We start from the raw sequence: 26,914 nt of genomic DNA on the forward strand, positions 1-26,914 counted from the left end.
TGCCCCAACCCCAGTTAGAGGAGCAGGGAGAAAGGGGGTTTGCATTGCTTTAACAGAACTGTTGCAATCAGTCAGAAGGGACCCAGCAGGCCTGGTTCGGTCTCAGGGAATCCTGTCTCCCCTCATAATTGAGGTAAGAGTTCCCTGGCCTTGGGGTGATCAGTTCTAAAAGACAGTCTGCACGTTATGAATTCTTTCAGAAGCAGTTTTAGAAAAAAGAAAATTACAGACAGACTTACATGCCCAGAAGCTGATCCAACCATTTCGTGAACTGGTTTTCTTTTAATTTGATTTTTTTCCTTAAATATATATTTAAAATGAAGAGGAAGGAGTAAACATTGTTAAGTGGCATTCAGGCTGGGGAATGGGGACCTGACCGCCATCTGAGGCTCTCCACAGTGACAAAGCTTATGTCCGAAGATCCGAGTGCTCAGGGAGCTCACAAAGGGGACAACAGCAATGGGATGGGCTACCTGGAAAAAATTGGGGGAAGTGGTGTCTAGTCCAGCTCTTAGACACAGTAAAGAGAAGCGTGGATACTGCCCCACACTTTAGAGGGCCCCGCTCTGGCCCTCCCTTCTCCACATCCTTCTCCACAGAGCGAGGGGTCCATGAGGCCAAGGGGAGGTGCTCGCCCCATGTCAGCGCCACACCACAGGTATCTGGAACCTGTAGTTCGTTGCCCAGATGACTCGGGGCTGCTTGGGTTTACACAGGCCTCTTCCTTTGGTCCATCCTCCTAAGGATGAACTATGCTGCTGGTGAGGCCTCTGCGAGCCCAAGAGGTGGCAAAGAGGCAGTGTTTATGTACGGAGACTGAATGAGACAGCAGGGGTGTCTACACGTGGGCACAAAGCCCTTAGCAGGGCTAGGTAGAGCTGGGGTAGGTAGAGAAGGAGACCGGTCTCTCAGACCAAGGGCCGGAGGCCCACTTTCTCAGCACCACCACAAAGTCTGAGATTTTTAAATTTGAACGTGGCCTTTCTTTGAGGTCATATGAAGGAATATTTATCGAGGTAGGAGGATAGAACATATTTAACAGTTTGTTAGCTTGATTTATTCCTTTAAAATATTTGGGTCTCTGGAATGTGGGCCTCCTTTGTCCTCTTGACTCAGCCAGGCAAATGTCAGTGCTGGTCCTGGGAGTGTCTTTGGAGATGGGTTTTGATGACTGGGGAGGATGTAGATGGGTCAGGATGGCAGGAAGCAACAAGATAAAAGGCTCAGAAGTGGGCATTTCCAGACAACAGCGAGCAGGGCAGGGGAAGAAAGCCACCATGCTGCATGCCTTCTCCCCTCCAGCTCTTCGGCAGGGCATGGAGGCCCTTGGCCTTCTCAGCCTTGGCTCTGCTTACCTCTTGGGCGTCATCTCTCCTCTCCTCTGTGACGCTCACTGTGCTCCAGCGTCCTAGGCCATTGGTTCCCACAGCAGGCCGCGCTCTTCTATCCCCTGTCTGCACACATGGTTTCTACTCTACTCCCACTGTCCTCTCTCCTATGTCCCTTCCCAGCCTCATTGCCTGCTCACCTCCTACCTGTCCCAGGGTCTCCCCTAAGACATACCTTCTCTGGAAAGTCTTCCCTGAGGGCCCATGCCCCGCACTGACCCCATCACAACACCCATCCCACTACCTCAAAACTGCCCTGTCTGTCTCTATCAGCCTAGGAGCTTCTTTGTTGAGCTGAGAGAAGTTCAGTGCAGAAGCGGCAAAGTCAAACATTTCATTTTAGCCTACTTTTGACGCTTAGTGATTATTACAGATCTTATAGTGATGTTTGGCCAGAAGAAAAAGAGAAGGAATAGGAAAATTGTTGATGGAGTTAGGTTGGTATAATAGGAAAAGCATTATGCTTTTTAAAAATTTTCCTCAGGAGGCCTGAGTCCTTATGTGGGTTCTCACTGTGGGTCAGTCAAGCAGACTGGCCTGGTGTGTGTGTGTGTGTACACACATGTGCAAGTACAGCAGTGAGATGGGGCCCCTCATTTATCCACCTGGAGCCTCTGTTGGTGAAACATGGGGGTTGGGTTATCAGGGTTTTCAAACCCTCAGAGTCCCTCGGACAGCTCTCCCCTCCAGGGGCCCAGTGAGTGGTCCTGGGCCCTTCTCCCACAGACCAGAACACTCTACTTCACTTACAAGTTGAGTTACCTGTAAAAGTTCATCCTAAGGTTTCCAAACCTGAAAAACCAGGCTCCAAGTCTTGGTGAAAGCTCTAAAGTCCTTTCCAGGTCCCAGTTCCTGGGGTTCTGTGATTCCATAAGAGGAAGTATCAGCTGGGTCCCAGGAAGAATGGGTGCAACTGAACATGGAGGACCAACATGGGGATTAAATGGAATCCAGCAGTTTATGGATCTCGATCAGCCGTGACTCTAAATATCTGCCTTCTTTGCCTCTCTCCCAGGGACTCACTCTCTGAGATATTTTCACCTGGGCGTCTCAGATCCCGGCTATGGGATCCCTGAATTTATTTCAGTTGGGTATGTGGATTCTCATCCCGTCACCACGTATGACAGTGTCTCTCGGTAGAAGGAGCCACAGGCCCCGTGGATGGCGGAGAACCTGGCGTCTGATCACTGGGAGAGGTACGCGCAGCTGCTGCGGGGCTGGCGGCAGATGTTCAAGCTGGAATTGAAGCGGCAGCAGCGTCACTGCAATCACTCAGGTGGTGAAGGCAGCAGAGATGAATGCTTTCCGTCTCTAACCCCCCACCCGGTAGAGGTCCCTGGGCTGACAGTGAATGTGAGCAGTTGCTGAGTTGCATTCTTTTGGCAAAGCTTGGACGACCTGGTTGACGGGGTTCAGTGCCTGCCCTCTGTCCTGTGCATCTTTCAAATTGTCTGTTTCTCCCCCAGGAGCCCTTTACCCCCATATCCCTATCCCATTCGCATTTAGGCTGCTGACCTGTATCTTCTCCTTTCTCCTCCTAAATTTGGCCAGCACGCGTCTCATTTCCTAGTGGCCAGGCTTAGTGAGGTGCTTGCTTATGCGCAATGACTTACTAAATATATTAACTTTCCCGGGGATATTTCTGGCTCCCACATATCTCTCCCTTCTCCATTGCACTAAAAACTTTATCAGTTAGTTGTTCCCAATATAGGATCACTCCCAAGGTGGGAATTATCATACTGCTTTTGTATGCAGTAGGTACTCCGCAGATATCTGTAGATAAATGGGCTTACATCACAGGAACTTCCTGGTGACTCAGTGATGCCGTGGCAGGACTGTGCAGTGATGTATTCTGGGGTAGAAGATGTTTCCAGTCATGCCCCCTGTCACGTCACCTGGGCACCCACCTCCGCATCCCCATGTCAACCCCTCCCTTCCTGCCTGCATGTGTATTCCAGGGTTTCCACACTTACCAGAGAATGATTGGCTGTGAGTTACTGGAGGATGGAAACACCACGGGGTTTCCCCAATATGCATATGACGGACAGGATTTCATTATCTTCAATAAAGATACCGTCTCCTGGATGGCTATGGATAATGTGGTTCACATCACCAAGTGGGCATGGGAGGCCGGTCAGCATGAGCTACAATATCAAAAGAATTGGCTAGAAGAAGAATGTATTGCCTGGTTAAAGAGATTTCTGGAGTACGGGAAAGGTACCCTACAAAGGACAGGTAAAGAGGAGGGAGAACACCTTGTCCTCATATCCTCAGAACCCATGGTTTTATACGTAACTTCCTCTCATCTAAGTTATAGCGACCCTATTCTGAAATCCATTTTGTTACTATCGTGTTCTGTAACTCTCCATGAAAACTTTCCCTAGTTACTTTTTATCAGCATTTTGACAACATTCAGCAATTCTTGTCTTGACAGAGCGGAGTACCTCCAGGGACACTTCCTTTTGGGGGGGATCCAGTGAGACAGATCCTTCCATCTCCTGTCAATGATAAGTTGGGAAATACTTTGGGAGGGGATGCAATTCTTCAAGTTGTGTAGTAACCAAGGGCTCACACAACACCAGGATGAGTGAAAATCTGAAATTACCAAGAAGACAAAGAGGGTCTTTGCTTTACTAAAGGAGTTAGGATAATATTCCTTTCAGTAAAACTCCTCTTATACATCAAAGATATGATTCAATTGGTCAACTTTTAGTTAACACAGAACTTTTCATGTACGATTTCATTATTCAAAACGAATTACATCTGCATCATGCTGTGGGAAACTCCCAGACAAAGTGTGCCTTTTCCCGCAGGAGTGATTTTTAATAGTGGAGCTTTCCAGAGCTACGGCGGCCCCTCAGGGAGGCATCTGGGCCACAGGTATGAATATGGACTCTCTGTCCAAGTGCATCAGTTTTGGAGGCAGGTGACTGGAGTTTGTTTCAGTTGTCCCACTCACTAGCTGAATAACCATCTTAATTTTTTAAAGTATGTTTATTTATTTATTTGTTTAATTTTGGCTGCATTGGGTCTTCATTGCTGCTGGCGGGCTTTCTCTAGTTGTGGGACCAGGGACTACTCTTTGTTGTGGAGCACGGGCTCTAGGCGCATGGGCTTCAGTAGTTGTGGCACATGGGCTCAGTAGTTGTGGCTCGTGGGCTCTAGAGCACAGGCTCAGTAGTTATGGTGCACGGGCTTAGTTGCTCCACGGCATGTGGGATCTTCCTGGATCAGGGCTTGAACCTGTGTCCCCTGTATTGGCAGGTGGATTCTTAACCACTGCACCACCAGATAAGCCCCAACCATCTTAATTTTAATGGTTGCAGGTAACAGAAAACTACTCAAACTGGCTTTAGCACAAAGAATTTGTTGTTGTTGGCGAACCAGGGTTCTGGGTTGTTCTTGGTTTTAGATGTTTCCTGCAAAGAAGAAAATTAATTGGGAAATGCAGTTGCTGAGTTCTAATATTGTGTACTCAGTACATAAGATACTTCTGTTTAGGGGCTTCCCTGGTGGCGCAGTGGTTGGGAATCTGCCTGCTAATGCAGGGGACACGGGTTCGAGCCCTGGTCTGGGAAGATCCCACGTGCCGCAGAGCAACTGGGCCAGTGAGCCACAATTACTGAGCCTGCGCCTCTGGAGCCTGTGCTCCGCAACAAGAGAGGCCGCGATAGTGAGAGGCCCATGCACCGCGATGAAGAGTGGCCCCAGCTTGCCACAACTAGAGAGAGCCCTCGCACAGAAACGAAGACCCAACACAGCTAAAAAATAAATAAATAAAATAAATAAATTTATAAAAAAAAAAAAGATACTTCTGTTTAACTTGAACTTATTCTTCCTAGAGCCCCCACTGGTCAGAGTAAATCACAAAGAAAATTTCCAGGGATTGCAACTCTTTACTGCAGAGCTCACGGCTTTTACCCCCCAGAAATTTCCATGATCTGGATGAAAAAATGGGGAAGAAATTGTCCAAGAAATGGATTATGGAGACATCCTTCCCAGTGGGGATGGGACCTATAAGACATGGGTGTCAGCTGAGCTGGATCCTCAGAGCAGCGACCTTTACTCCTGTCATGTGGAGCACGGCGGTGTCCATGTGGTTCTTCAGGGTTCCCAGGGTAAAGATGGGGTTGTGGCTGTCTGGGGAGTGAGACTGAGGAAAGGGGGTGAGCGGGAAGCATGGATCACTGCGTGCTTTAGAACGGGTCTGTTAAATCAGAGGTTCTCTTTTTGGTCTCAAGCCTCCTTTATACTCTTAAAAAAATTATTGAGTAACCCAAAGAGCTTTTGTTTATTTAGGTTACATCTGTTTCTATTTACTGTATTACAAAATAAAAATTAAAAAAAAATTAAACACTAGAAAACACAAGCACATATTCTATTTGCTATCAGAGTGATGATGTCATTTCACATCATGTGGCCTCTAGAAAGCTGCACTGTGCCCATGTGAGAGATGGAGATTTAAAAAAAAGGGGGGGGGGAATCATGACTTAGAGCTCATGGACACCTTGATTGGGTCTTGAGGACCCTCGGGGCATTCGGACCATACTTTGGGAACTGCTGTTCCTCTGTTTTAGACTATTCTCCACAGAGCTGTGAAGTAAGAAGTGACAGTACGAAAAACAGTGTTGGGCTTCTTGATGATTGCAGGGACAAAAGTTCCCAAAGGTTAACATAGAAGAGGAAGAGCACTTGTGGATTTTCCCTCATTTGCTTGCTTTTAGAATCGGAAACTATGCTTCTGGCAATGAAAGCTGTTGGGTTCATTGTCCTCACCATTGCCCTCTCTGGGGTTGGTGTCGTAGCCTGGCAAAGGAGGCCCTGAGGTGAGAGGCCTGTGGAAGGATCCTAGGAGTTGACAGACTGTCTCTCCACAGCTCCATTGAGTTTTTTTTTTTTTTAATATTTATTTATTTGGTTGCACCGGGTCTTAGTTGCGGCAGGCAGTCTCCTCAGCTGTGGTATGAGAACTCTTAGTTGCGGCATGCACGTGGGATCTAGTTCCCTGACCAGGGATCGAACCCCGGCCCCCTGCATTGGGAGCGTGGAGTCTTATCCACTGCGCCACAAGGGAAGTCCCCTCCATTGAGTTTTATTTTCTGCACCTGCCACTCTAAGCTCCATTTAGAAATGCGTTGGGCCTCACTTTGCAATCACAGGACCTAGAACACCTCTCTCACCATATAGGGAACACACACCACGGATGATGCTTGTAAGGAGAGTGGTCTGTTTCACAGGTGGTGCCTGACATCGACAAAGTAGCACAATTCCTGTCCAGGTGGACAGTCCTCCTAGAAGTTGGGTCAGAGAAGATACAGTGACATCGGTTTGTCTTTTTCCAAGCGATATTGTTATTATTAATTACTATCGACTTTTGAGGGAATTTTGTCCTTTGTTTCAAAACTTCAGTTAAGTTTTCCCATTTTGACAAACATTATTCTGCTTCAATCATATGGAAGTCACTTTTCTTCTAAATTCATCTTTCAACCCATGAAACGTGGAAGAGATACCTTTGGAAAATGGAATTCAGGGTAAGAAAAAGGGGAAGGAGAAATGGGAGAGATATAGGCTCTTAGTACCTTGGGGAAAAAACTTCATTCATTCAGTAAACATGTGTTAAATGCCTACTATGTTCTAAGCACTGTATTAAATGCTGGGATACAGCAATGCAAAAGACAGACATGATCCCTGTTAGAGAGCTTACAGTCTAGTCTTGTAAGGTCATTCCCCACTTCTGGCCTCACTAGGTGCTCAAGTTGATCACAGCATAATATTGATGAGTCCTGGATAATGGGTTTGAAGCCAGTGTGGGCCAGGAATTTGGCTTTGTTTCATAGCCACAGACTTAAACCTCGATTCAGGGGATACCATGCAAAGCATGTTACTAGTTCAAAGTAAAACCAACCCTCTACTAGAAAATTAACTCAGAGTTAATGGGCCATTATGTTTTCTTTAGAAAGTATAGCACTAATCCCAATCCAGCAAGTGATAGCTGCTGAAGCAAAAAAAAAATTTTTTTTTCTTTTTATACAGTGACACACCTCTCTCAAGAATGATACGCACCGTGAGTTCCTGCTTTTCATCTTGCGGAGTTTGTGAATTTGAGTTAAAGTTTGTCAAGTACTAAGAGAATCTTGACCAAGTAGGTTAAAAATGTCAATGCCAGCTTCTCAGTCTTTGCTGAACATTGCATAATTTATTTTTGAGCTATAAGGAAAAATGCACATATCTGACTAAAAACTTTTCCTTTCAGAGCAAAATGGAGTTGTCTACCTTCCTACACCAGATCACTGATGGGAGATGGCTATTTTCCATTTGTCTTTCCTCTAGGAACCATGGTCTCCTCTGTCCCATATGGACTCAAGTCCAGCGCTCAAAGCTCTTGACCACACCCACAACAGACATGGACATTATAGGATTAATTATTGATGGCAGACAGATAGGAGCTACAAAATGTTATTTGTTCTTTGGCTCCAAGAGGACTGTCAGCTATCAGGCTCTTTTGATGGACTCCTTCATTACATTTCCTCTAAATGTGAATGCTCTCATGGCATAACACTTCCTTAGGTTCCATTTGTCAACAGTGGTTTGCGGGTAGATTAGAGAATCTCAGGGCTGGGAGAAAACTTCAATCCAGGGCCGGAAATGTCTTCTCCAATGCCTTTGCCTTGAGCATCTAGCCTCCACTTGAATTCCACCAGTGCACATCACCTCGTCAAAAAAGGCCTTTCTCTTCTTTCATGAGAGTGTTGACTAGGCAAGAGCGGTGGGTGCCAGGACTGTGACCCTACACACAGGTTGGACCACCCCGTGAGAGCAGCCAGCCAGTCTCTACGATGGCCTGTGCACCGGTGTGATCATTTTACACCTTCCCTGGCCCGAGAGAAAGCAAAAAGTGCCCTGTTCTTTTGCCAGGCAGCTCTGCCTGGTAGCTTGGCATCTTGGAAATATACCTGGTCAGATCTGTGGAGGTGATCTCATTCTGTCTTTTGTAAGAAAGTAAGATAAATAAGTATCGGACATTATCACCTTTAGGAGAAATACAGAGACTTGAACCCAATTGCTATCTTTTAATGTAAAAATGATAGTGTGTCTCAGAAGAGCGTCCAGTTCTAATTTCTGTCCTTCCTCCGCTGGCTTATTGTAGATGGGCCCGACTCCCCTTTATACATGTGCTTTTTCTCCATACATCTGCCCTGGGAATAAATAAAAGCCCCACCGTGAGAATTAGCATCCCCTTGATCCTCCTTACTCTTCCCAACCCCCCAAAATCCTCACCATCATTTACCTCTTGTCCTGCCGTGTGTAGCCACTGGTCCCTGGGTTGACCATCAGTTATACATTCATCTGTCCCACTTCACTGACTCTGACCGCACACGTCAGCTCTGATACTCGCTTCAGTGGCCCCAACTTTGACAACTGACTTTGAACATGTATGTCAGACTTGACCTTTGCTTTCCCTTGACCAATGCATTTGCCCTCTGGCTTTAATCATCACAGCCACAGGTGCAGACATTCTCAGCGTGCTAGGGCAATTCCTTGCTCCGCTGTCCCCACCTCCTTCCATGGTTGAAGTTCCCACCCCGTGTCTCTTTACTGGCGCCCGCTGAGTTGCATAAGAGCACAATCGTGTTTGTTTATTTTGCTTTTAGGGTTGCCATGGGCAATTGCCATACCATCTTTTAAGCAGTGTTGCACTGTGCAGAGAGCAGCTTTATTTCTGGAATGGTTTCTTCTTACAATTAGAATAGTTAGGACTTAAAATATTTTTGGATGGACACTTACGGTGATTCAGATGCTGTATCTATATAAATGTCTTCTCCAACTGCCTGGTACTCTCATCAAAGACGTGAACGGTCAAAGCCTTTTTGTGCTCCCAGGGCCTTGCCCTACACTTAACATCTAATAAAAATGTCCACATGGATGAAGAGGAGGAGGCAGAGGCAAGGGCAAGGATGTGGTGATGAGACCTTCTGTAGTGCAATTGCAGCATCTCTGTTTCTCCCTTGGGGATTTTATAATATAAAGAGAGTTATCATATAAATATAATATCAAGGGATGATTTTCAATAATACCTAAAATTTTGCACCTTCATTTTACAAGGGGCTCAAGATTACATTATTTCTTAATAATTTTAGACTTGAAATTGAGTTATTTGTAGTGAGGTGGATGGACCTAGAGTCTGTCATACAGAGTGAAGTAAGTCAGAAAGAGAAAAACAAATACCGTATGCTAACACATATATATGGAATCTAAGGGGAAAAAAAAAAAAAGGTCATGAAGAACCTAGGGACAAGACGGGAATAAAGACACAGACCTACTAGAGAATGGACTTGAGGATATGGGGAGGGGGAAGGGTAAGCTGTGACAAAGTGAGAGAGTGGCATGGACATGTATACACTACCAAACATAAAACAGATGGCTAGTGGGAAGCAGCCGCATAGCACAGGGAGGTCAGCTTGGTGCTTTGTGACCACCTAGAGGGGTGGGATAGGGAGGGTGGGAGGGAGGGAGACGCAAGAGGGAAGAGATATGGGGACATATGTATAACTGATTCACTTTGTTATAAAGCAGAAACTAACACACCATTGTAAAGCAATTATACTCCAATAAAGATGTTAATAAATAAATAAATAAATAATAATTTTACGTGTATTGCTTCATTAACTCGTGTTTGTTGATTACAGATGCTTGGTAATTGGAAACTATGAAATATTTGATAACGTAATCTAAACATTAAAAACAAAGGACTGTGCTATCACCACAATCATGTTTTGACTTTGGATTGTCTTTACTTAATATTTGGATTAAGAACACTGGATGAGAAATCTGTTCAACTCTCTTCTTCATCATATATATTTTTTAACTCTATTGTCTATTTTCTTTTTAAGCACATACAGACCAAAATATAGTATATTTAAGTGGCAGTGTAACAGGGAGGGAAGAAAAGCAGTTTGAAGAGCGGGGTGAAAGTCAGGCAAAGTTTTCCTGGACCAGGCTCCTCTGTTGTAGGGGTGAGCTGTCCCGTCGGAGGGCTGGCCTTCTCTGCCTCTTCCACTATTTTCAAGTTCTTCTGGGCCGTTCCTTATTTCTGAGGAACACGAACTTGGTTTTTCCTCTTCTGTCTACTTTTTTTTTTTTTTTAATAAATTTATTTATTTATTTTTGGCTGCGTTGGGTCTTTGTTGCCGCGAACAGCGGCTACTCTTCGTTGCAGTGCACGGGCTTCTCATTGCGGTGGATTCTCTTGTTGTGGAGCACGGGCTCTAGGCGCGCGGGCTTCAGTAGTTGTGGCACGTGGGCTCAGTAGTTGTGGTGCACAGGCTTAGTTGCTCCACGGCATGTGGGATCTTCCCGGACCAGGGCTCGAACCCGTGTCCCCTGCATTGGCAGGCGGATTCTTAACCACTGCGCCACCAGGGAAGCCCTTCTGTCTACTTTTGACCTAAGAGGAGATTGTTCTCACAGTTGTGGCCATGAGGAATAGTCATTCACTAGGGAAGCCAGTTGATCGTTTTCTGGCAGGGTCCCTTTGAGAGGCCACACCTTATTTTGATTGCCCGTGTCTGGGGTCTTTGCCTTAACATGTGCAGGTCAAGCATCCCCACGGGTGCATAAACTGGAGTGCCAATGTATTCATTTACTGTGAGAAACACGATTGCCAAGTGGGTCAGATATTTGTCTCAGCTGGTCAGTACATCTTCTAGCAGCAGAGTCTACGTGAGAACAGCTAATCACAGGCAGAGCTCTGTGTGGTGGTCCCACAACTGGTGCACGGGGTGGGGTGGCGGTGTGGGACAATTCTTGCTCTTTAGCTCCCCCTTTCCAGGGTTAGCTGTTCTTTCACACACTATTCATTCACGGAACATTCTCCAGGGAGAGCTGGCAGCAGCGCTGGAGGGGTTCAGGGTCGCTTGTGTCCCAGCCCAGGTGTTTTCCACTTGACTGCACTGCCCTTCTCAGAGGAAAAGTCTCCACTGCCCTTCCTGAAATGTCTTCACCACCTCTCTTCCTTTGGACATTTGCCATCTTTTAGCCTTTGATCTCGCTGTAACATCTCTACATCTCCCTTCACTCTGGGCTCCCTCTCTCCAAAGTCCTTTTATCTTCTGGTTATCCCAAACCCTGCAGGCTGTGTAACAAATCTCAAACCCTGGTGGTTTAAAACAACAACAATGGCTTTATTACCTTTCGTAGTTTCTGTGGGTTGGGGATTTGGGTAGGGCTTGGTTAGGCAGTTCTGGCTTGGGGTTTCAAGTCAAATAGTGGCTGGAATTAAAACAGTGCAGTACTGGAGGAGCTGGGGGTGGGGGGGTGGTCAGGCATCTCTCTCTCTGTGGAGACTTGGGGGCTCTCCATGTGGTCTCTTTGTGTGGGGTTAGATTGGGCTTCCTCACAGCATGATGGCCTCAGGGCAGCGCGACCGCTTACATGGCAGCTAGCTTCCCTCAGAGCAAGTATCCCAAGAGATCAGGGCAGAAGTGCATAGCATTCCCCTGACTTAGCCTTGGAAGTCACATAATGTCACCTTTGCCCTACTCTAAGTAGTCAAAGAAATCACAAAATCTTGTTCAGGTTCAAGGGGCGGGTATAGAGATCCCAACACTCAATGGGAAGACTGTCAAAGTCACATTGTGAGAAGAACATGTGGGTGGGAGGTATTGTTGTGGCCATTTTTGTAAAGATAGAACCCATCACAAGTGCCATGCCCCACCATCTGCTCCCCATTCCACCTTGTATTAGTGTCCTAGGGCTGCTGTAACAACGTACTGCAAACTGGGTGGCTTCTAGAACAACAAAAAGTTTTCGTCTCACTGTTCTGGAGACCAGAAGTCCAAAATCAAGGTGTTGGCAGAGCTGTGCTCCCTCTGAAGGCTCTAGGGAAGTATCTGTCCCAGGCTTCTCTCCTAGCTTCTGGTAGTTCCTTGGTTCGTGGCTGTATAACTCCAGTCTTCAGATGGTGTTCTCCTGTGTGTGTGTCTCTGTGTCCAATTTCCCTTTTTATAAGGACACCAGTCATACTGGATTAGGGGTCCCTGCTACTCCAGTAGGACCTCATCTTAACTAACTACATCTGCAACTACTCTATTTCCAAATAAGGTCACATTCTTAAGTACTGGGGTTAGGACTTGAATCGGGGGTGTACACAATTAAACCCATAGCACACCTGTACCAAACCTCTGCAGGCTCCCCTCAATCCAGCAAAAGCTCCTTTTGCTCCAGTGAATCAGCTAGCACTTAGGAAATCAAACTAATTAAATGAATTCTCCCTATAGTGAGATTGACTAGTAATCAGTCCACCTTACCTTAACTCTCCATGAGAAGAGTTGGGTCAAATGAATCTGGCAGAATTTTCTATGGTTCTGGGGGAATTTGGGAGACAGCAATCCTTTCTTTAAATCAGGCTTAGTTGCTCCGCGGCATGTGGGATCTTCCCGGACCAGGGCACTTGGTTTTCCTCCATTTATAAGGCTCATCTCCCAACCTCTGCAGGACAAGGAAAGGTGTTCTCGACCTCCAACTTTTATCCCTGATGGTGAAGGCAGTTGCTCATTGATCTACTTGCCCAACAGCTTCTCCTCTAGAGCCTGAGGCTTCTGATGCCTGCTGTCTTTGATTCTCTTAAGAAGGTCACATTCTGCCAGAGGGGGGATGCTTGTGTCTTTCAGTAGGTTAAATATGCGTTCAGACCCCTGGACGTAAGATTTCTGGAAACACTTAGACCGTGGGCACCCCCTGCTGAGGAAGAAACCCAAACTGTGACTCCAGAGGAACTCACCAAGCTTTCACTGAGGCGTCCTTCTCCTTCTCTCTTGCTTCCCCATAGTTGGCTTGGCTGAGTGAAAAGAACACCAAATACCGCCACATACATGAGTGACTTAACCATGTAGCTAGATAGACACCATATCTGCCATTAAATGTACCTTTGTTGTAAATCTTGTTTGATTACAACACTAAACTCTGCCCATTTATTCTATTTCTGTGGGTTAGGACCACAGCTAACCCATAAGGGACATCTGTGCAAATTAGAAAATTGTTCCCTTCCTCTGGGTGAACACTGACTAAGGCCGGGTCGCAGAGCTGAGCCAGCAGAACATAGAGTGGATTTCTGCCCTGTCTGCCCCCTTGGTGGGGTGTCCTTGTACAGAGCACAACTTTACATGGCAGCTCTGGTCCTACCCTTAGAAAATGGATGGAAATTGGCTGTAGACTAAGATGAATGAATCAGTTTGGAAGAGAGGGGTAATGATGGAAAAATACAGGTCAAGTCATTCAAAATGGTAGAATTAGAAGCCCTGTGTGTGGATACAAACAGCTAAAATTATCTGAAAGGTTTTACATAATCCTATCATCGAATTTATTTATGGCGATCTATTTTTAAATTTCTATGTCATATTAGACAGTCTGTTTGCACAAGGCCTTGTATGTAGTAGGAACTCAGTAAATACTTCTTGAATGAACCAGTACAGTATTTTAATTAGCTAGTCCTCATGTACTGGTGCAAAAGAACAGTGTCATGTTACAGCTGAAGTCATAGAGGGGAAATATCCCACTCAGGATTGTATGACATTCAAGGGGCCCAGGATGAACACTCCAAGGATTCATCTGAATTCTTTAAAGGTTTCATCAGCATTAACATTCTTTACTTAATACTTTATCTTGTTATTGCCTTGTCTGTGAGCTTAGGGATCCCAAACATTCTAACCACACTCCTCCTCCCCGACACACATGTTAGGGACAAGGACAGATTTCAGAGGTTCTTACATGAGGCACCTTTTTCTGGAAGGCTTTGAGAAGAGGCACTGAGAAATGAGTTCTCAACCATTTTGGGGGCCCAAATATCTGATACTTAACATATATCTTTTTATTCTTAAGGCCAGTAGAGCTGTTACATAATCTGAATTTTCTTTTCTATCATCACTTGGGTATTTAGCTAATGAAAGTTCTTAGGAATTCTCTGGCGGTCCAGTGGTTAGGACTCAGTACTTCCACTGCAGAAGGCCCGGGTTTGATCCCTGGTCAGGGAAATAAGATCCCACAAGCCACGTGGCACAGCCAAAAAAGAGAGAGAGAGAGAAAGTTCTTGAAATACAAATTCTATCAGTTCTTACCCATGACCTATGAAGTATAGGAAAGTGCTTGTTCTAAGGAGAATTGATCATGTATTTGTTCTCCTTTCCCCCTTCCTCCCATTCAGTGTTAGTTGAACCCAGCAGAAGCTTCTGCATTTGTTCCTTGGTGTGGGTTGGGTGTGAGAGAATGTTTGGGACCAGAAGGTTCTGAGTCGGTTGGAGCTGGACAGTTGGAGTGAACAGCTGAGGGGCAGCTGGAAGGCTGGGTTGGCCTGGAGCCCTGGCAAGCCGAGGCCGGGGCTGAGGCAAGTGCCGTGGCGGCAGCCAGACCTGCGAAGAAGCAAAACAGGGGCCAGAGAGTGGCAACAACTAAGGAGAAAAACAACTTCTGAGAAAATAGCTTCTTTCTTTTTTTTTTTAATTTAATTTTATTTTTTTATACAGCAGGTTCTTATTAGTTATCTATTTTATACATATTAGTGTATATATGTCAATCCCAATCTCCCAATTCATCCCACTACCATCACCCCACCCCCGCTGCTTTCCCCGCTTGGTATCCACACGTTAGTTCTCTACAACTGTGTCTTTATTTCTGCCTTGCAAACCGATTCATCTGTACCATTTTTCTAGATTCCACATATATGCATTAATATACGATATTTGTTTTCTGAGAAAATAGCTTTTTAAATGGAAAAGAAATTCAGGGAACAGGAGGCTCCAGAACGAAATGGGAAGCCACTAGAATGGAAAAGGAAGTGAAACCAAGGGAAAAATGAGACATTTAACCCCAAGCTAAAGCTGTCTTTGCTTTTTTCCCTTTTTGAAGAATCAGTGTGGATTCTAAGGTGAATTTGTTAGCTGAACTGAGTAAAAGCTCTCTATTTTTTTAAAGCAACACGACAGTAGCCTAAATAGAGAATTCTGGGAACACCCAGAAAAGACACAAACTCTAAAAGGTGACAATTCCAGGAAAATCTGGAATAATAAAAAGTAAAACATTTGGAGTCCCATCATCTACTGAAATACAACCCCTTGATGTACTTAAAAGACCCCAACGCATATACTCTGCGTATTACATAACAGCTACAGATACATGGGCCCTGTATGATGTACCACAGGAAGTTGCCAGACCAGATGTAACCCTCAGAGGCTGAGAACTTGGGCTGCCTGCCCCCTGACTTTAAAAAAACTTTATTAGTCATTGATCCCTGAGGATCAAGGAGGGTTGAGGACGAAAGGCAAGCTGCTCTAACCCAATTTAGGCCTTTGCAACTGAAACTGCGATCAAATTTCAAAGATTTGTAAATTGCCCAGCTTCATAGACCTGCGATCGGTCTACAAGATGACATGTTTATAGGCCCAATGATGACATTTTCAAGGATTGGCCTCTGCCGCACGAATTAGTCTTTTCTCTGTGTGGCACTGTAGACACTATACTTTCATTAAAGCCACAGGGTTTATTTACTCCAGTTTCTCACTAATAATCTGCCACAGACAGTGATATTCAAGTTAAATTCTTATGTCTTTCATTAGTTAACCAGCCATTCATAGAATGTACGTTCCATGAGGCCTGAGACTCCAGTGCCTGGCACATAGCATGCACTCAATACATGTGCATATTGACTAAATGAATTTCTGTAATACCTACCACGAGCCAGACTACACAGGCAATAGTGCCCAATGACGTTCTGAAAATTAGCAAGTGCAGAGATGGCCCAGACCTGTGCTTGTAAGCAAGTCAAGCTCACATAACACAGAATGATTCTAGGGAAGGTAATCTGGAATGTATTTCTGTAAAATAGACCCTGGGCTTCATGTTAATAGAGGAAATACAATTCTGACAGTGACCTTGTGTGATAATGCTGAACAACACAAGTTGGATAAAACTTTAGAGTCTAATGGAGACAGGAAAGCCTGCATATGAATATTGCATTAATGAAGGGGAGGAGGGAGAAAGGGGAGGACTGGAAAAAACCAGGGCTGCCCCCCTCCCCGCAGCAGCTGGGCTGGGCTTCCAGGGCCAACAGGCAGTTGTGATGGTGACATCTAGGAACTCAGAAATGTCCAGTGAGACGGAGTAAGCTCTAATCCTCTCGTTTCCTTTTGCCTTCCCCAGCTGTCCAGTCCTCAGAATTAACTCCCTCTCTCAACCCCTCAGTGCTCTTTGGCTCTGCCCCACAATGGACACTGGCTACTCTGTGCTGGAATTTATCTGTTTCCGCACAGCTTATCTGTCTGGCTAGACTGGACACCGCTTAGGGACACAATTTGAATTCTATCTCCTTCGCTTGGTATCAGGGTGATCTTAAGTTATTTAACTTCTTAGCCTCCGTTTTATAAAAACAGGTAAGTACCTGTTTCCCAGTGCTGACGTGTGAGTTGAAGGAGACGTGAGTGTGGGAAAACACATGGCGCAGGGCATGTCATGTGCGGTGTCTCTTCCTCTAGGTCTTCTCCAGGGACTACTCCCCATGTCCTGCATAATCATAGCTACCATTTATGGAGTGCTTACTATGAACTGGGCACTTCGCATGTATTATCTCTAATTCCTCATAACTTCAGCAGCAGGCATTCCCATTTCGCTGAAGTTCAGATAAGTTCTATTTCTTGACACGGTCACGGTTCATAAATGGCAGAGGCATGATTCAAACCCAAGTCCTTCTCCATATACAGCTGTGCTCTTTCCAGTACCTCACCCTATCTGCACACAGTAGGCACTCAGTCGATGCTTGATGGAAATTATAAGGTATCATCTACCCTAAACTACGTTCCATAGTGAACCTCGGGAACAAATGAATAAAAACAACTTAACAATGAATTAGAAACTAATAAAGTCCCTTATAAATTGTGAAAGGCTGGATCTTTTTGCTCAGGCTTTGATGATGTGACTTAAATGCTGAATAGGGCCAAATGAAACACCTAGGGAGCTGTCACACATTTCATGGAAATGTCAGTAAAGCCCATGGATAAGATTCATTCTTTGGCAATTGTTGGCAGATGGCAATAGCTGAGGCACAAAGGGAAAATTAAAAAAGCTCCTCACCTTGCAAACAAACTCACCCAAGGTAGATCCAGTGATACACAGAATTTTTGAACTGGGAGGTCATTTAGGGGTTATATAGTTAAATTCTCTCATTTTACAGATGAGAAAATTGAGGCTTGGAGAGAGTAAAATGATTTGCCAAAGGAAAATCTAAAACTAATTACAAACTTCTTATCTTTATAACATAACGTCACTAGTCATTAGGGAAATGCAAATTAAGACCACAGATATCACTACATACCTATAAGAACAGCTAAAATAAAAAGTAATGAAAAAAAAAAAAAAAGTAATGACAACACCAAATGCTGGCAAGGATGCAGAGAAACTAGATCCATTGTTTGCAGGAACACAGAATGCTAAAAGCATTCTGGAAAATAGTTTGGCCATTTCTTTAAAAACTAAGTATATAGTTATCCAGAAATTATACTCCTGATAATTTACTCCAGAGAAACGACAATTTATGTCTACATAAAAATCTGTACACATTGCTCATTGCAGCTTTATTTGTAATAGCTAGAAATGGAAAACAACCAAAATGTCCCTCCATAAAGCAATGGTACACCCATGCTATGGAATATTACTCAGCAATAAAAAAGAATAAACTATTTACACATGCAACAATTTGGATGAATCTCAAGGGCATTATGCTGGTTGAAAAAAGCCAATTTCAAAAGGTCACATACTACATAATTCCATTTCTATAACACTCTCAAAATGACAAAATTTTGAGAGATGGAAAACAGATTAGTAGTTGCCAAGGTTAGGGATGGTTGCGGAGAAAAGTCTGGGTGTGATTATAAAGGGGTAGCATGTGAGAGATGGTAGACCTGTATCCTGATTGCAGTGGTGGTCACACAAATCTACACATGTGATAAAATGACACAGAACTCATGCAGCTCAATATTAAAAAAACAAACAACCCAATCAAAAAATGGACAGAAGACCTAAATAGACATTTCTCCAAAGAAGACATACAGATGGCCAAGAGGCACATGAAAATCTGCTCAACAGCACTAATTATTAGAGAAATGCAAATCAAAACTACAATAAGGTATCACCTCACACCGGTTAGAATGGGTATCATCAGAAAATCTACAAACAACAAATGCTGGAGAGGTTGTGGAGAAAAGGGAACTGTTGGTGGGAATGTAAATTGATACAGCCACTATGGAGAACAGTATGGAGGGTCCTTAAAAAACTAAAAATAGAATTACCATATGACCCAGCAATCCCACTCCTGGGCATATACCCAGAGAAAACCATAATTCAAAAAGACACATGCACCCCAATGTTCATTGCAGCACTATTTACAATAGCCGGGTCATGGAAGCAAGCTAAATGCCCACTGACAGCCGAATGGTTAAAGAAGATGTGGTACATATATACAGTGGAATATTACTCAGCCATAAAAAGGAACAAAATTGGGTCATTTGTAGAGACATGGATGGACCTAGAGACTGTCATACAGAGTGAAGTCAGAAAGAGAAAAACAAATACCGTATATTAACGTGTATATGTGGAATCTAGAAAAATGGTACAGATGAACCGGTTTGCAGGGCAGAAATAGAGACACAGATGTAGAGAACTAACGTATGGACACCAAGGGGGGAAGCAGCGGCGGGGTGGGGATGGTGGTGTGATGACTTGGGAGATTGGGATTGACATGTATACACTAATATGTATAAAATAGGTAACTAATAAGAACCTGCTGTATAAAAAGTAAATAAATAAAATAAAATTTTAAAGTATATCTATATATATATATTAGGGGACTAAAAAAAAAATCGCATAGAACTATAGGCACATATTGTATCAGTGTCAGTTTCTTGGTTTTGATATTGTACCATAATTATGTAAACTGTAACCATGGAAGAAACTTGGTGAAGGGTACCTGGGACCTCTCTGTACTATCTTTGCACTTTCCTGTGAATCTCTAATTATTTACAAATAAAATATTTCTTTTAACTGAAGGACAATGCAGCAACTCATTTCTTTTATGATACTTGTAATTATCTGGCTTATATGAGACGAGTTCCGCGTAAAGATTGGCCAAATAATAGAACAGTCTGATAGTTCTAGCTTGTTAAAGTGATCTGTGCCTGTTATCACAGCTACCCCCAAACTCCTTTTTAGAAAAATCCCATTTCATTTGCAATCAGATTGTAAACTAAGATATTTAAGGGGACCTGTTAACAATGGAATAATCTGAAAAGGCTGTCTTATTAGAGTTTGGTAATTTCATATTGTAATATTAAAATAATTTGTTTGGGGAGTGTTGGGAGCGTTTCCACTGTTTTAAAACCCTATAGAAGAAAAAGCGTAAGGTATTTGGTGCCGGGATCCTGCTACCGTCTTTTACAATTTGAAGGTGTCCCCACCTAAGGTAAGGTAAGCATCATCGACCTATGTGACCAGAAATGCTCATCACTTGGTGGTGAGCAGCTCAAGATGATTTGGATGTTAAGCCTCTTTTTGCAGAGGCAGGGGGGCTACCTCTTAAGACTGATTATACTTCAGCCATTCGGATTGTCGGGTTATCAAGCTGGTTCCCTTGCAGCCGCCGTTTTCTACTTGTTCACAGCTGTACCTTGAGTCTGGTACATCACCTGTTTTCTGGGGCTCTTAGTGACCTAAGGGGTGTGACTAATGCTTTCCGTTATGACTGTACTGGTCAACCTAATGACTGAAATTCAGTTAACTGCATAGTTCCTTAGGGGCAGTTCCTCATGGAATTGATCCACATGTGTGGTTAGGTGTGATGCAGCTCACCTCCTTGTAGGGGAGACAGATAGGTAAGAATACAATAGAAATTCATCGTGATCAGGACTACGTGCAAGGACAAAGGTGGGATCCAAGAGGGCAAAGGTAATTCTGTGATGAAGGGCGAGGGGAGGGTGGGCAAGGGGAGCACTGAGGACCAAGGCTCACGGTGTCAGAGAAAGAGGCTTGAGCTACTTTTTCTTCTACTAGTTGCAGAAGAGGATAAGGTACAGAAAGATGGGAGTGAGTGGAAGAGCTCCAGCTATCAACCAACCTTTAATGAAGCAGCATCTGCCCCCGAAGTGTGCTAGGGCACCGCACGTGTCTGTGTTGTTCACTGAGGTATCTCTAGCACCCAGGACAGTAGCTGGCACGTAGTAGTGTTCAAAAAATAGCTGCTGAATGAACAAATAAAAAGAATACATTAGGGCTTCCCTGGTGGCGCAGTGGTTGAGAATCTGCCTGCCAATGCAGGGGACACGGGTTTGAGCCCTGGTCTGGGAAGATCCCACATGCCGCGGAGCAACTATGCTGGTGAGCCACAACTACTGAGCCTGCGTGTCTGGAGCCTGTGCTCCGCAACAAGAGAGGCCGCGACAGTGAAAGGCCCGCGCACCGCGATGAAGAGTGGCCCCCACTTGCCACAACTAGAGAAAGCCCTCGCAGAGAAACGAAGACCCAACACAGCCAAGAATAAAAAAAAAAAAAAAAAAAAAAAAGAATACATTAAACACATCCTCTGTTCACTTTATCCCTAATGACTTTTTTGATCAGCTCAGAATGCTACACGGTGACATCCCAGAAGCCAAGGAAGGAGATTTCAACAAAGAAAGTGTATTCTGTGATGTTGGGTCTGGATGGGGCCAAACTCATCCAGGTGTTCCCAGGGCCCAGTCTGGGGCCCAGTACAAGTGGACAGAGCATCTTCATTGGATAAATGACATCAAATAGTTTTTTTTTAAGAGTTAACTAGAATGTTGTGATGGCTGTTTCTGTCCTCCTATGTTTTGTTGGTTTAGAGCCCAAACTGCAGAGATTTTAATAAACCCTGGAAACATTTAGGAAACATCTCAACTCCTTTTTCCTTAAAATATTTCTCCACTGCCACTAACGTGGCAAATAAAATTGGGCTACACAAAGTCTTTTTCGTTCCTCTTTTTCTAGTGTGTTGGATCTCGAAGGGACCTTAGATGAACCTCATCATTTCACAGATTAGGATCTTGTGAACCGTGAAGTCCCACAGCTTGCTCAGGGTCACCTGACTGGCTAGTGGCAGAACCCCGGGAGAATCTAATTCCTCATCCAGTGTTCTCTCCACTATCCCCTGCTCTCTCTCAAAAATTCAAAGCAACAGATGTTTGTGGGGTGCCTATTAGATACAAGACAGTAGGCTGGTTTCTACTGGAGAGACAGAGGTTGAAAAAAGGTCCCTATCTTGAACCATTTTATAATCAAGTAGAAGGAAAGACATGTATGTGGAAAATTCTAGAAAATACATGCAAAAATAAGTGACATGAAAAATCCATGCGGGAATGAACTTCAACTTGAAGGACTGGAGAAGACTCTGGGGCGAATGTGATATCTTAAGTGTGCCCACTCTGTTCCATAGGGAGAGTGGTGGTGGGTGTGTGGATATGGGGGCGGGGACGTCAAATCCTTCACTGGTCCCAGAGACCATTTCCCGCACAGCTGGTGGGTTGGAACGCTGCCCACCGCTCACTGTGTGCTCACAGGAGAGGCCAGGAACCATGACGATGCCCAGGCCAACCACAGGTTTTCTGAGCAGAGAAAGAACCAGGCTCAGTATTTCAGCCACATACTTACTCCCTTATCTTTTGTTAATCTACAGTGTTCATAAACGAGGGCTTTCGAGCCAATAGTCTTAGTTTGAAATTCTAGTCAATACAACTTGATATTGTAAAACCACCTCCAGAAATGCCTAGGATATTAAGTGATACAGGACTGCAGAGAATAGTCAGTAGAATTAATGTGCTAATGAGGTAGTAACACAGCTTTGCTCAGGGTTAACACTTTCCGGAGCCAACCAATTAACTGCCCGTTCTAAAACCTCCCAGGCATATTCTGTGTTCAGAGCTTGGTAAAGCCCCTGGCCTATGTAAATCTCAGCCCTCCTATGCTTTTTGTTGTTTTTTGCAGGACTTGGGGAGTGGGAGAGGAATTGAAAATGAATGACCTATAGCTAGATGAGTGATAAATCCCAGGTTGAGTTACCTTGTTGTTTTACCAAATATTGGTTATATATCAGCATAATCGTGTACTTGTTTAGCATCATAGCGGTCCTTCATGGATTCACACAGCCTTTCTCCAACCCCAATTTGGGTCAGGGCAGAAGTCATGCTCTCGGGGCTGCAAGTATTCTGACTGCTATTCTGCCACCAACCTTGCTCTCTAATTAACATCCCTCTACCATGCAGAGTCCTTGCCAAAACAAAAAGAATGAAAGCATCTCTGGATCCTAACGTCTAACATTTGAGTCAGCCACAGACGACTTTGTGGGAGGGTCCTTTGGAAATAGTACAGCACATACACACACCCATTACTCTCTTTACTCTGAAAACCCTTCTCTGGTCTCCAAAATATCCATTCTCTTCATGAGGTATTTTTCTTCTTTAAGATGTTTCACAAAGTCAAAGTTGGGAAAGATAATGTCATAAAACACTTTACATTTGTGGCGCTATATACCGCTCCTCCATTCTCTTTCCGGGAAAACTTTCCCTCAAGGAAGGATAACTGTTTTTCTCCTTTCTAAATCATTAATTCAACAAACATGTGCTGAGTGTAACCCTGTGCATGCCATGTACAGTGCTAGGTGCTGAAGAGGATATATTAGGAACAACTCTTGTTGGATCATCAAAGTGAATCATATCACTTCTCTATTTTGTTTATCTGTTAAAAGAGTTTGCCAATTGTATATTCCCTTTTCTAAAATATCAGGAGAAAAAGAGATAATTTATGAGTATTCTAAGTGTCTTCCTCTACTATATATTCTCCCATCCATCCATCCATCTATCCACTCACCCCAACACTTCCAACATTCTGTTGTCTCCTTTGGACCAAGTGCTGTGCTAGGCACTAAGGATGTACACCTGTCTGCTGCCCTCAGGGAAGTCCCAGTCCAGAGGGACATGGTTGTATGATCAGACCATGAGCCAGAATGTTATTGTTAGAGTGGAAGCATGTATTCAATGCAAAAGGAACCAAGCCCATGGTTTCTAGCGGCTGAGGCTCATTGTGAGTTAATTCATGGAACAGGTTTCTGTTTTTGATAGCTGCTTTAATTCCCTTTGGGTATATTTTCAAGGAAATTTAAAAACAGCAAAACCTAGAATCCAATTTGATATGTATAATCTTTTAATCCTTTGGGGGCATATTTGGTCCTTCTGTTTCTCCGCCTCCCTCCTTTACCTTCAGGCTCCCGACCTTCTCGAAGTCAGGTCGCTGGTCTGTTCCCTTTGTTTAGTGCATTGTGTGCTTTCTCTTCCCATCCACATCCCTTCTCATGACAGGAGACATTTCAGGACCCCAGAGAGCCCTGGCTGGCAGAACAAATTGACATGTGGGAGTGTGAGATGCCGTCTTTCAGAAAAAAAGCAAGAGGAAGAGGTAAAAATGGCAGGCTGAGAGAGCAGAAAAAGGAAAAGAGAAAAAAGAAAGAGGACAAGGCAGAGAAGAAAAAAGAAAAAAATAGCAACACCAGCCCTAATCAGATCTCTCCAGACCTGCTGTTGAGCAATTTCTGTAACTGAGAGTCAGGTTTAGAAAAAACCTGGCTGGAACGGTCTTTCCCAACACGGGGGCGAGGTGGGAGCAGAATTACAGGAATACCAGAAGACTTGACTCACTGAGTCGCATCTTAAACGGAGATTTTGTTTCAAAATTATGAACTGGGGGTGTGCGGTGGGGAGAAAACCTTCCCAGCATCCATCATGTGTTGCTTTCGAAAATTATTATTTTGGAGCACAAGCTGTTTCCTGTCTTTAATGCCTATTATCTATTTCCCTTCCAGGTGGAGCCTGGGTTGCCTGCTAATTTAATCCCCTGGGCTTCCCCCTCTGCCTTCAAGATCTCACAGAGATTCAGGCTTCCTAAAGAGGGCACCTTTGTGTCTTCCTCCCCTGAAGGCTCCCATCTACCCTGGCAGCCAAGGAGATGCTATTTTGGGTAACAGCAGCTGAGTGGGAAGGATTGTTAATTGTTTGTCAAACCCATCCAGTCTAGTTAGATCTCAGGGAAGGAAAAAAAAAAAGAACAAAGCCATACCCCTTCCTTCATTCTATTTTACTCTCCCAAAGCGGGGGAGGGGTGGGTGCGGGTAGGGCCGGGGTGGGGGTGGGGGTGGGATAACTGGCTTCCTTTCCGCCTCAAGCAAAAGCACACAAACTAATGTTTAAAAAAAAAAAACTAATTCTTCTAGCCAACTGGAAACACATAAACATAATATTGGCCCAAGAACAAAAGTAGTTTTAAAATCATTTACAAGCCTCAAAACAAACAAACAAACAAACAAACCCAAACAAACAAGCAAAAACCCCCCAAACAAACATAAATCCCATCACAACAAAAGAGACATCAGGGGCTCTGCCATCCAGTGGGACCACAGCATTTATTCAAACCACTGCGGCCAAAATGACTAAGCAGATGCCCCCACCCCGGCCAGCACCCACTGACACACTGGAAAACAGTTCTACCCAGGCACACTAATCAGAACACCCACGGCGACACGCACTTACTCCATCACAGCGTGGACGAATTCAAAATCAAACAGAAAATGACCCACACTGAGAAAGGGCTCCTCAGGACTCTGACCTCAGGCAGGGTCCCCCACGTGACTCTGAAACTTCCTAAGCATTGCATCAGCCTACTAGGAAAGGGGACGAAAAGACTGGGAACCAAAATGTTACACTTCTTAAAAGGGCAATGCCACAAAAACATTTTGTAACTGTTTTTTCTTCCTTGACCAATTCTCCTAAGAATGATGTCTAGACTTACTTGACTTTTAAAGAACACTTGTGTTTTTCACAATGATCTTTTTGGTATTTTCCAGGAATGCCAAAAGGAATTATCTCAGTAAGAAAGGAGCTGAACTCAGAGAAATTTATAAGTGATAATGGTTCAGGGGATGGATATGAGAGTGCTGCCTATTTTACAATCGTTTTCCCTCAAAAGAGCTCAGACTGCCTTATAAACATAAATCTGCTAATGCACACACTAGCTCCTGGTTAGACAGCAGATCTGAAACTTCCTTTTACACTGGAGGAGGTGTCTGTATAAATACTTACTCAGAATTTGCTTAGTCAAAATGAGCATGAGATGGGTTAGTGATTTGGGGTTTTCTAACTGAATGAGCATTCATGTTGAAATTTAGATCAGTTGTGTTGATCTAAAATGGACTTGACTGATGAATTAGAATTTGTTCCATTAGCTACAGCAATTAGAAGAGGAGTGGGGAGATGAGGCAAGACTTTCTTATTGGCTGAAAGAGATATCGCTTGCCCCTAAATGAGGTGCTGATAGCCAGTAGGGTTTTCAGTACATCATAACCAGTAATGTTTAATTAGAACAGAGTAGGCAAGCAACTACTCTCTCAGTAATAGTATCACATATTTGTAAATAGCATGGCAACAAAAGCAAACCGTCTATCAAAAAAAAACACCCCTTATTTTATGTGAAAAATGGCTTTTATAGGGAAATGGTAGAGCTTAGTGTCATGAATAATTATGAGCCAGGGTAAGATAAAATGCATTTGTGGTGATAGTTTGGTTGTTGCCACTAGAATAATCTGTCAAGTACTCTTTTTTCCCCCTTCTAGTTGGCTGTGTTCAAATATGTTAGCCTCAAATTTTGGGAACCCATTAATTGGTTTATCAAATAGTTACTGATCCCTTGATATGTACATAGCGATACTCAGGGTTCTGGGTGTAGTGGAAACAGGATGCAAAAAAGTGTAATGGAGCATCTCTCAGCACTTTACATTGTTATTGGGAAATAAATATGTCCACATCAAAGTTAAATAACATGTGAGTAAATAAAATACAAAACAAAAACATAAGGGTATCATAAGATAACAAGTGGTATTGTGGTTTTAAGTAACAAATGAATGTTAGGTTATGAGAGTGTGTGTGCCCAAGTGAACACATTGTAAATACCAGTGGGCATGGAAGGCTTCCTGCAGGAAATGGTGGTGCAGCGTTTGGGCAGGAGGGGAGAGTGCATTCTGTTGAGGAAGCAGCAGATGAGACATATACTTTTGATTAGACCTATCCAACTGAGGAAGAGGTGGGGCATTTATGTTGCTCAGGGTAGTAGAAAGGTTGGAAAGACTTGCCTAGATTCATTGAATCATAGAATTCTGGACCTGAAATGATCCTAAAACAATCAGCTAGGCCACTGGTTCTGAAACGTGGCTGCACATTGTAATCACCTACAGAGCTTTAAAAAATCCACTGCCTGGGTCTCACCCCAGAGATTCTGATTTTGAGTCATCTGGGGTGAGGTCTGGGAGACTCGATATTTAAGGCTCCCCAGTTGATTCTAATATGCAGCCATCTTCTGAGGACCACCGATTTAGTCCAACTGCCCAATTTTACAAGACAAGGACCACCTGCAAATCTGCCCATGCACAGCTGGTA

At 44.0% G+C, this 26,914-nt stretch overlaps 1 protein-coding gene and 1 long non-coding RNA gene across 3 annotated transcripts; one reads left to right on the forward strand and one right to left on the reverse strand.

The window, feature by feature from the left end:
- Nucleotides 1-2,404: 2,404 nt before the first annotated feature.
- LOC103011479 (major histocompatibility complex class I-related gene protein) lies at nucleotides 2,405-9,876 on the forward strand. The gene is given in 7 exon segments (XM_028168041.2): nucleotides 2,405-2,662; nucleotides 3,346-3,623; nucleotides 5,231-5,260; nucleotides 5,263-5,336; nucleotides 5,338-5,506; nucleotides 6,113-7,530; nucleotides 7,642-9,876. Coding segments are annotated over 6 exon segments (765 nt in total). The 5' UTR covers nucleotides 2,405-2,549; the 3' UTR covers nucleotides 6,214-7,530; nucleotides 7,642-9,876.
- Nucleotides 9,877-10,155: 279 nt separating this feature from the next.
- Nucleotides 10,156-25,137, reverse strand: LOC103011004 (uncharacterized). 2 transcript variants are annotated; one of them, XR_451527.2, is made up of 5 exons: nucleotides 25,016-25,137; nucleotides 20,539-20,662; nucleotides 14,501-14,791; nucleotides 12,695-13,224; nucleotides 10,156-11,541 (listed from the first exon to the last, which is right to left on the reverse strand). It is a non-coding gene; the product is annotated as an uncharacterized LOC103011004 (long non-coding RNA). The 2 variants fall into 2 exon arrangements; XR_009009723.1 differs by lacking the exon at nucleotides 14,501-14,791.
- Nucleotides 25,138-26,914: the final 1,777 nt, after the last annotated feature.

The sequence above is a fragment of the Balaenoptera acutorostrata genome, chromosome 1 (assembly GCF_949987535.1).
Source record: "Balaenoptera acutorostrata chromosome 1, mBalAcu1.1, whole genome shotgun sequence".
Taxonomy (NCBI): domain Eukaryota; kingdom Metazoa; phylum Chordata; class Mammalia; order Artiodactyla; family Balaenopteridae; genus Balaenoptera; species Balaenoptera acutorostrata.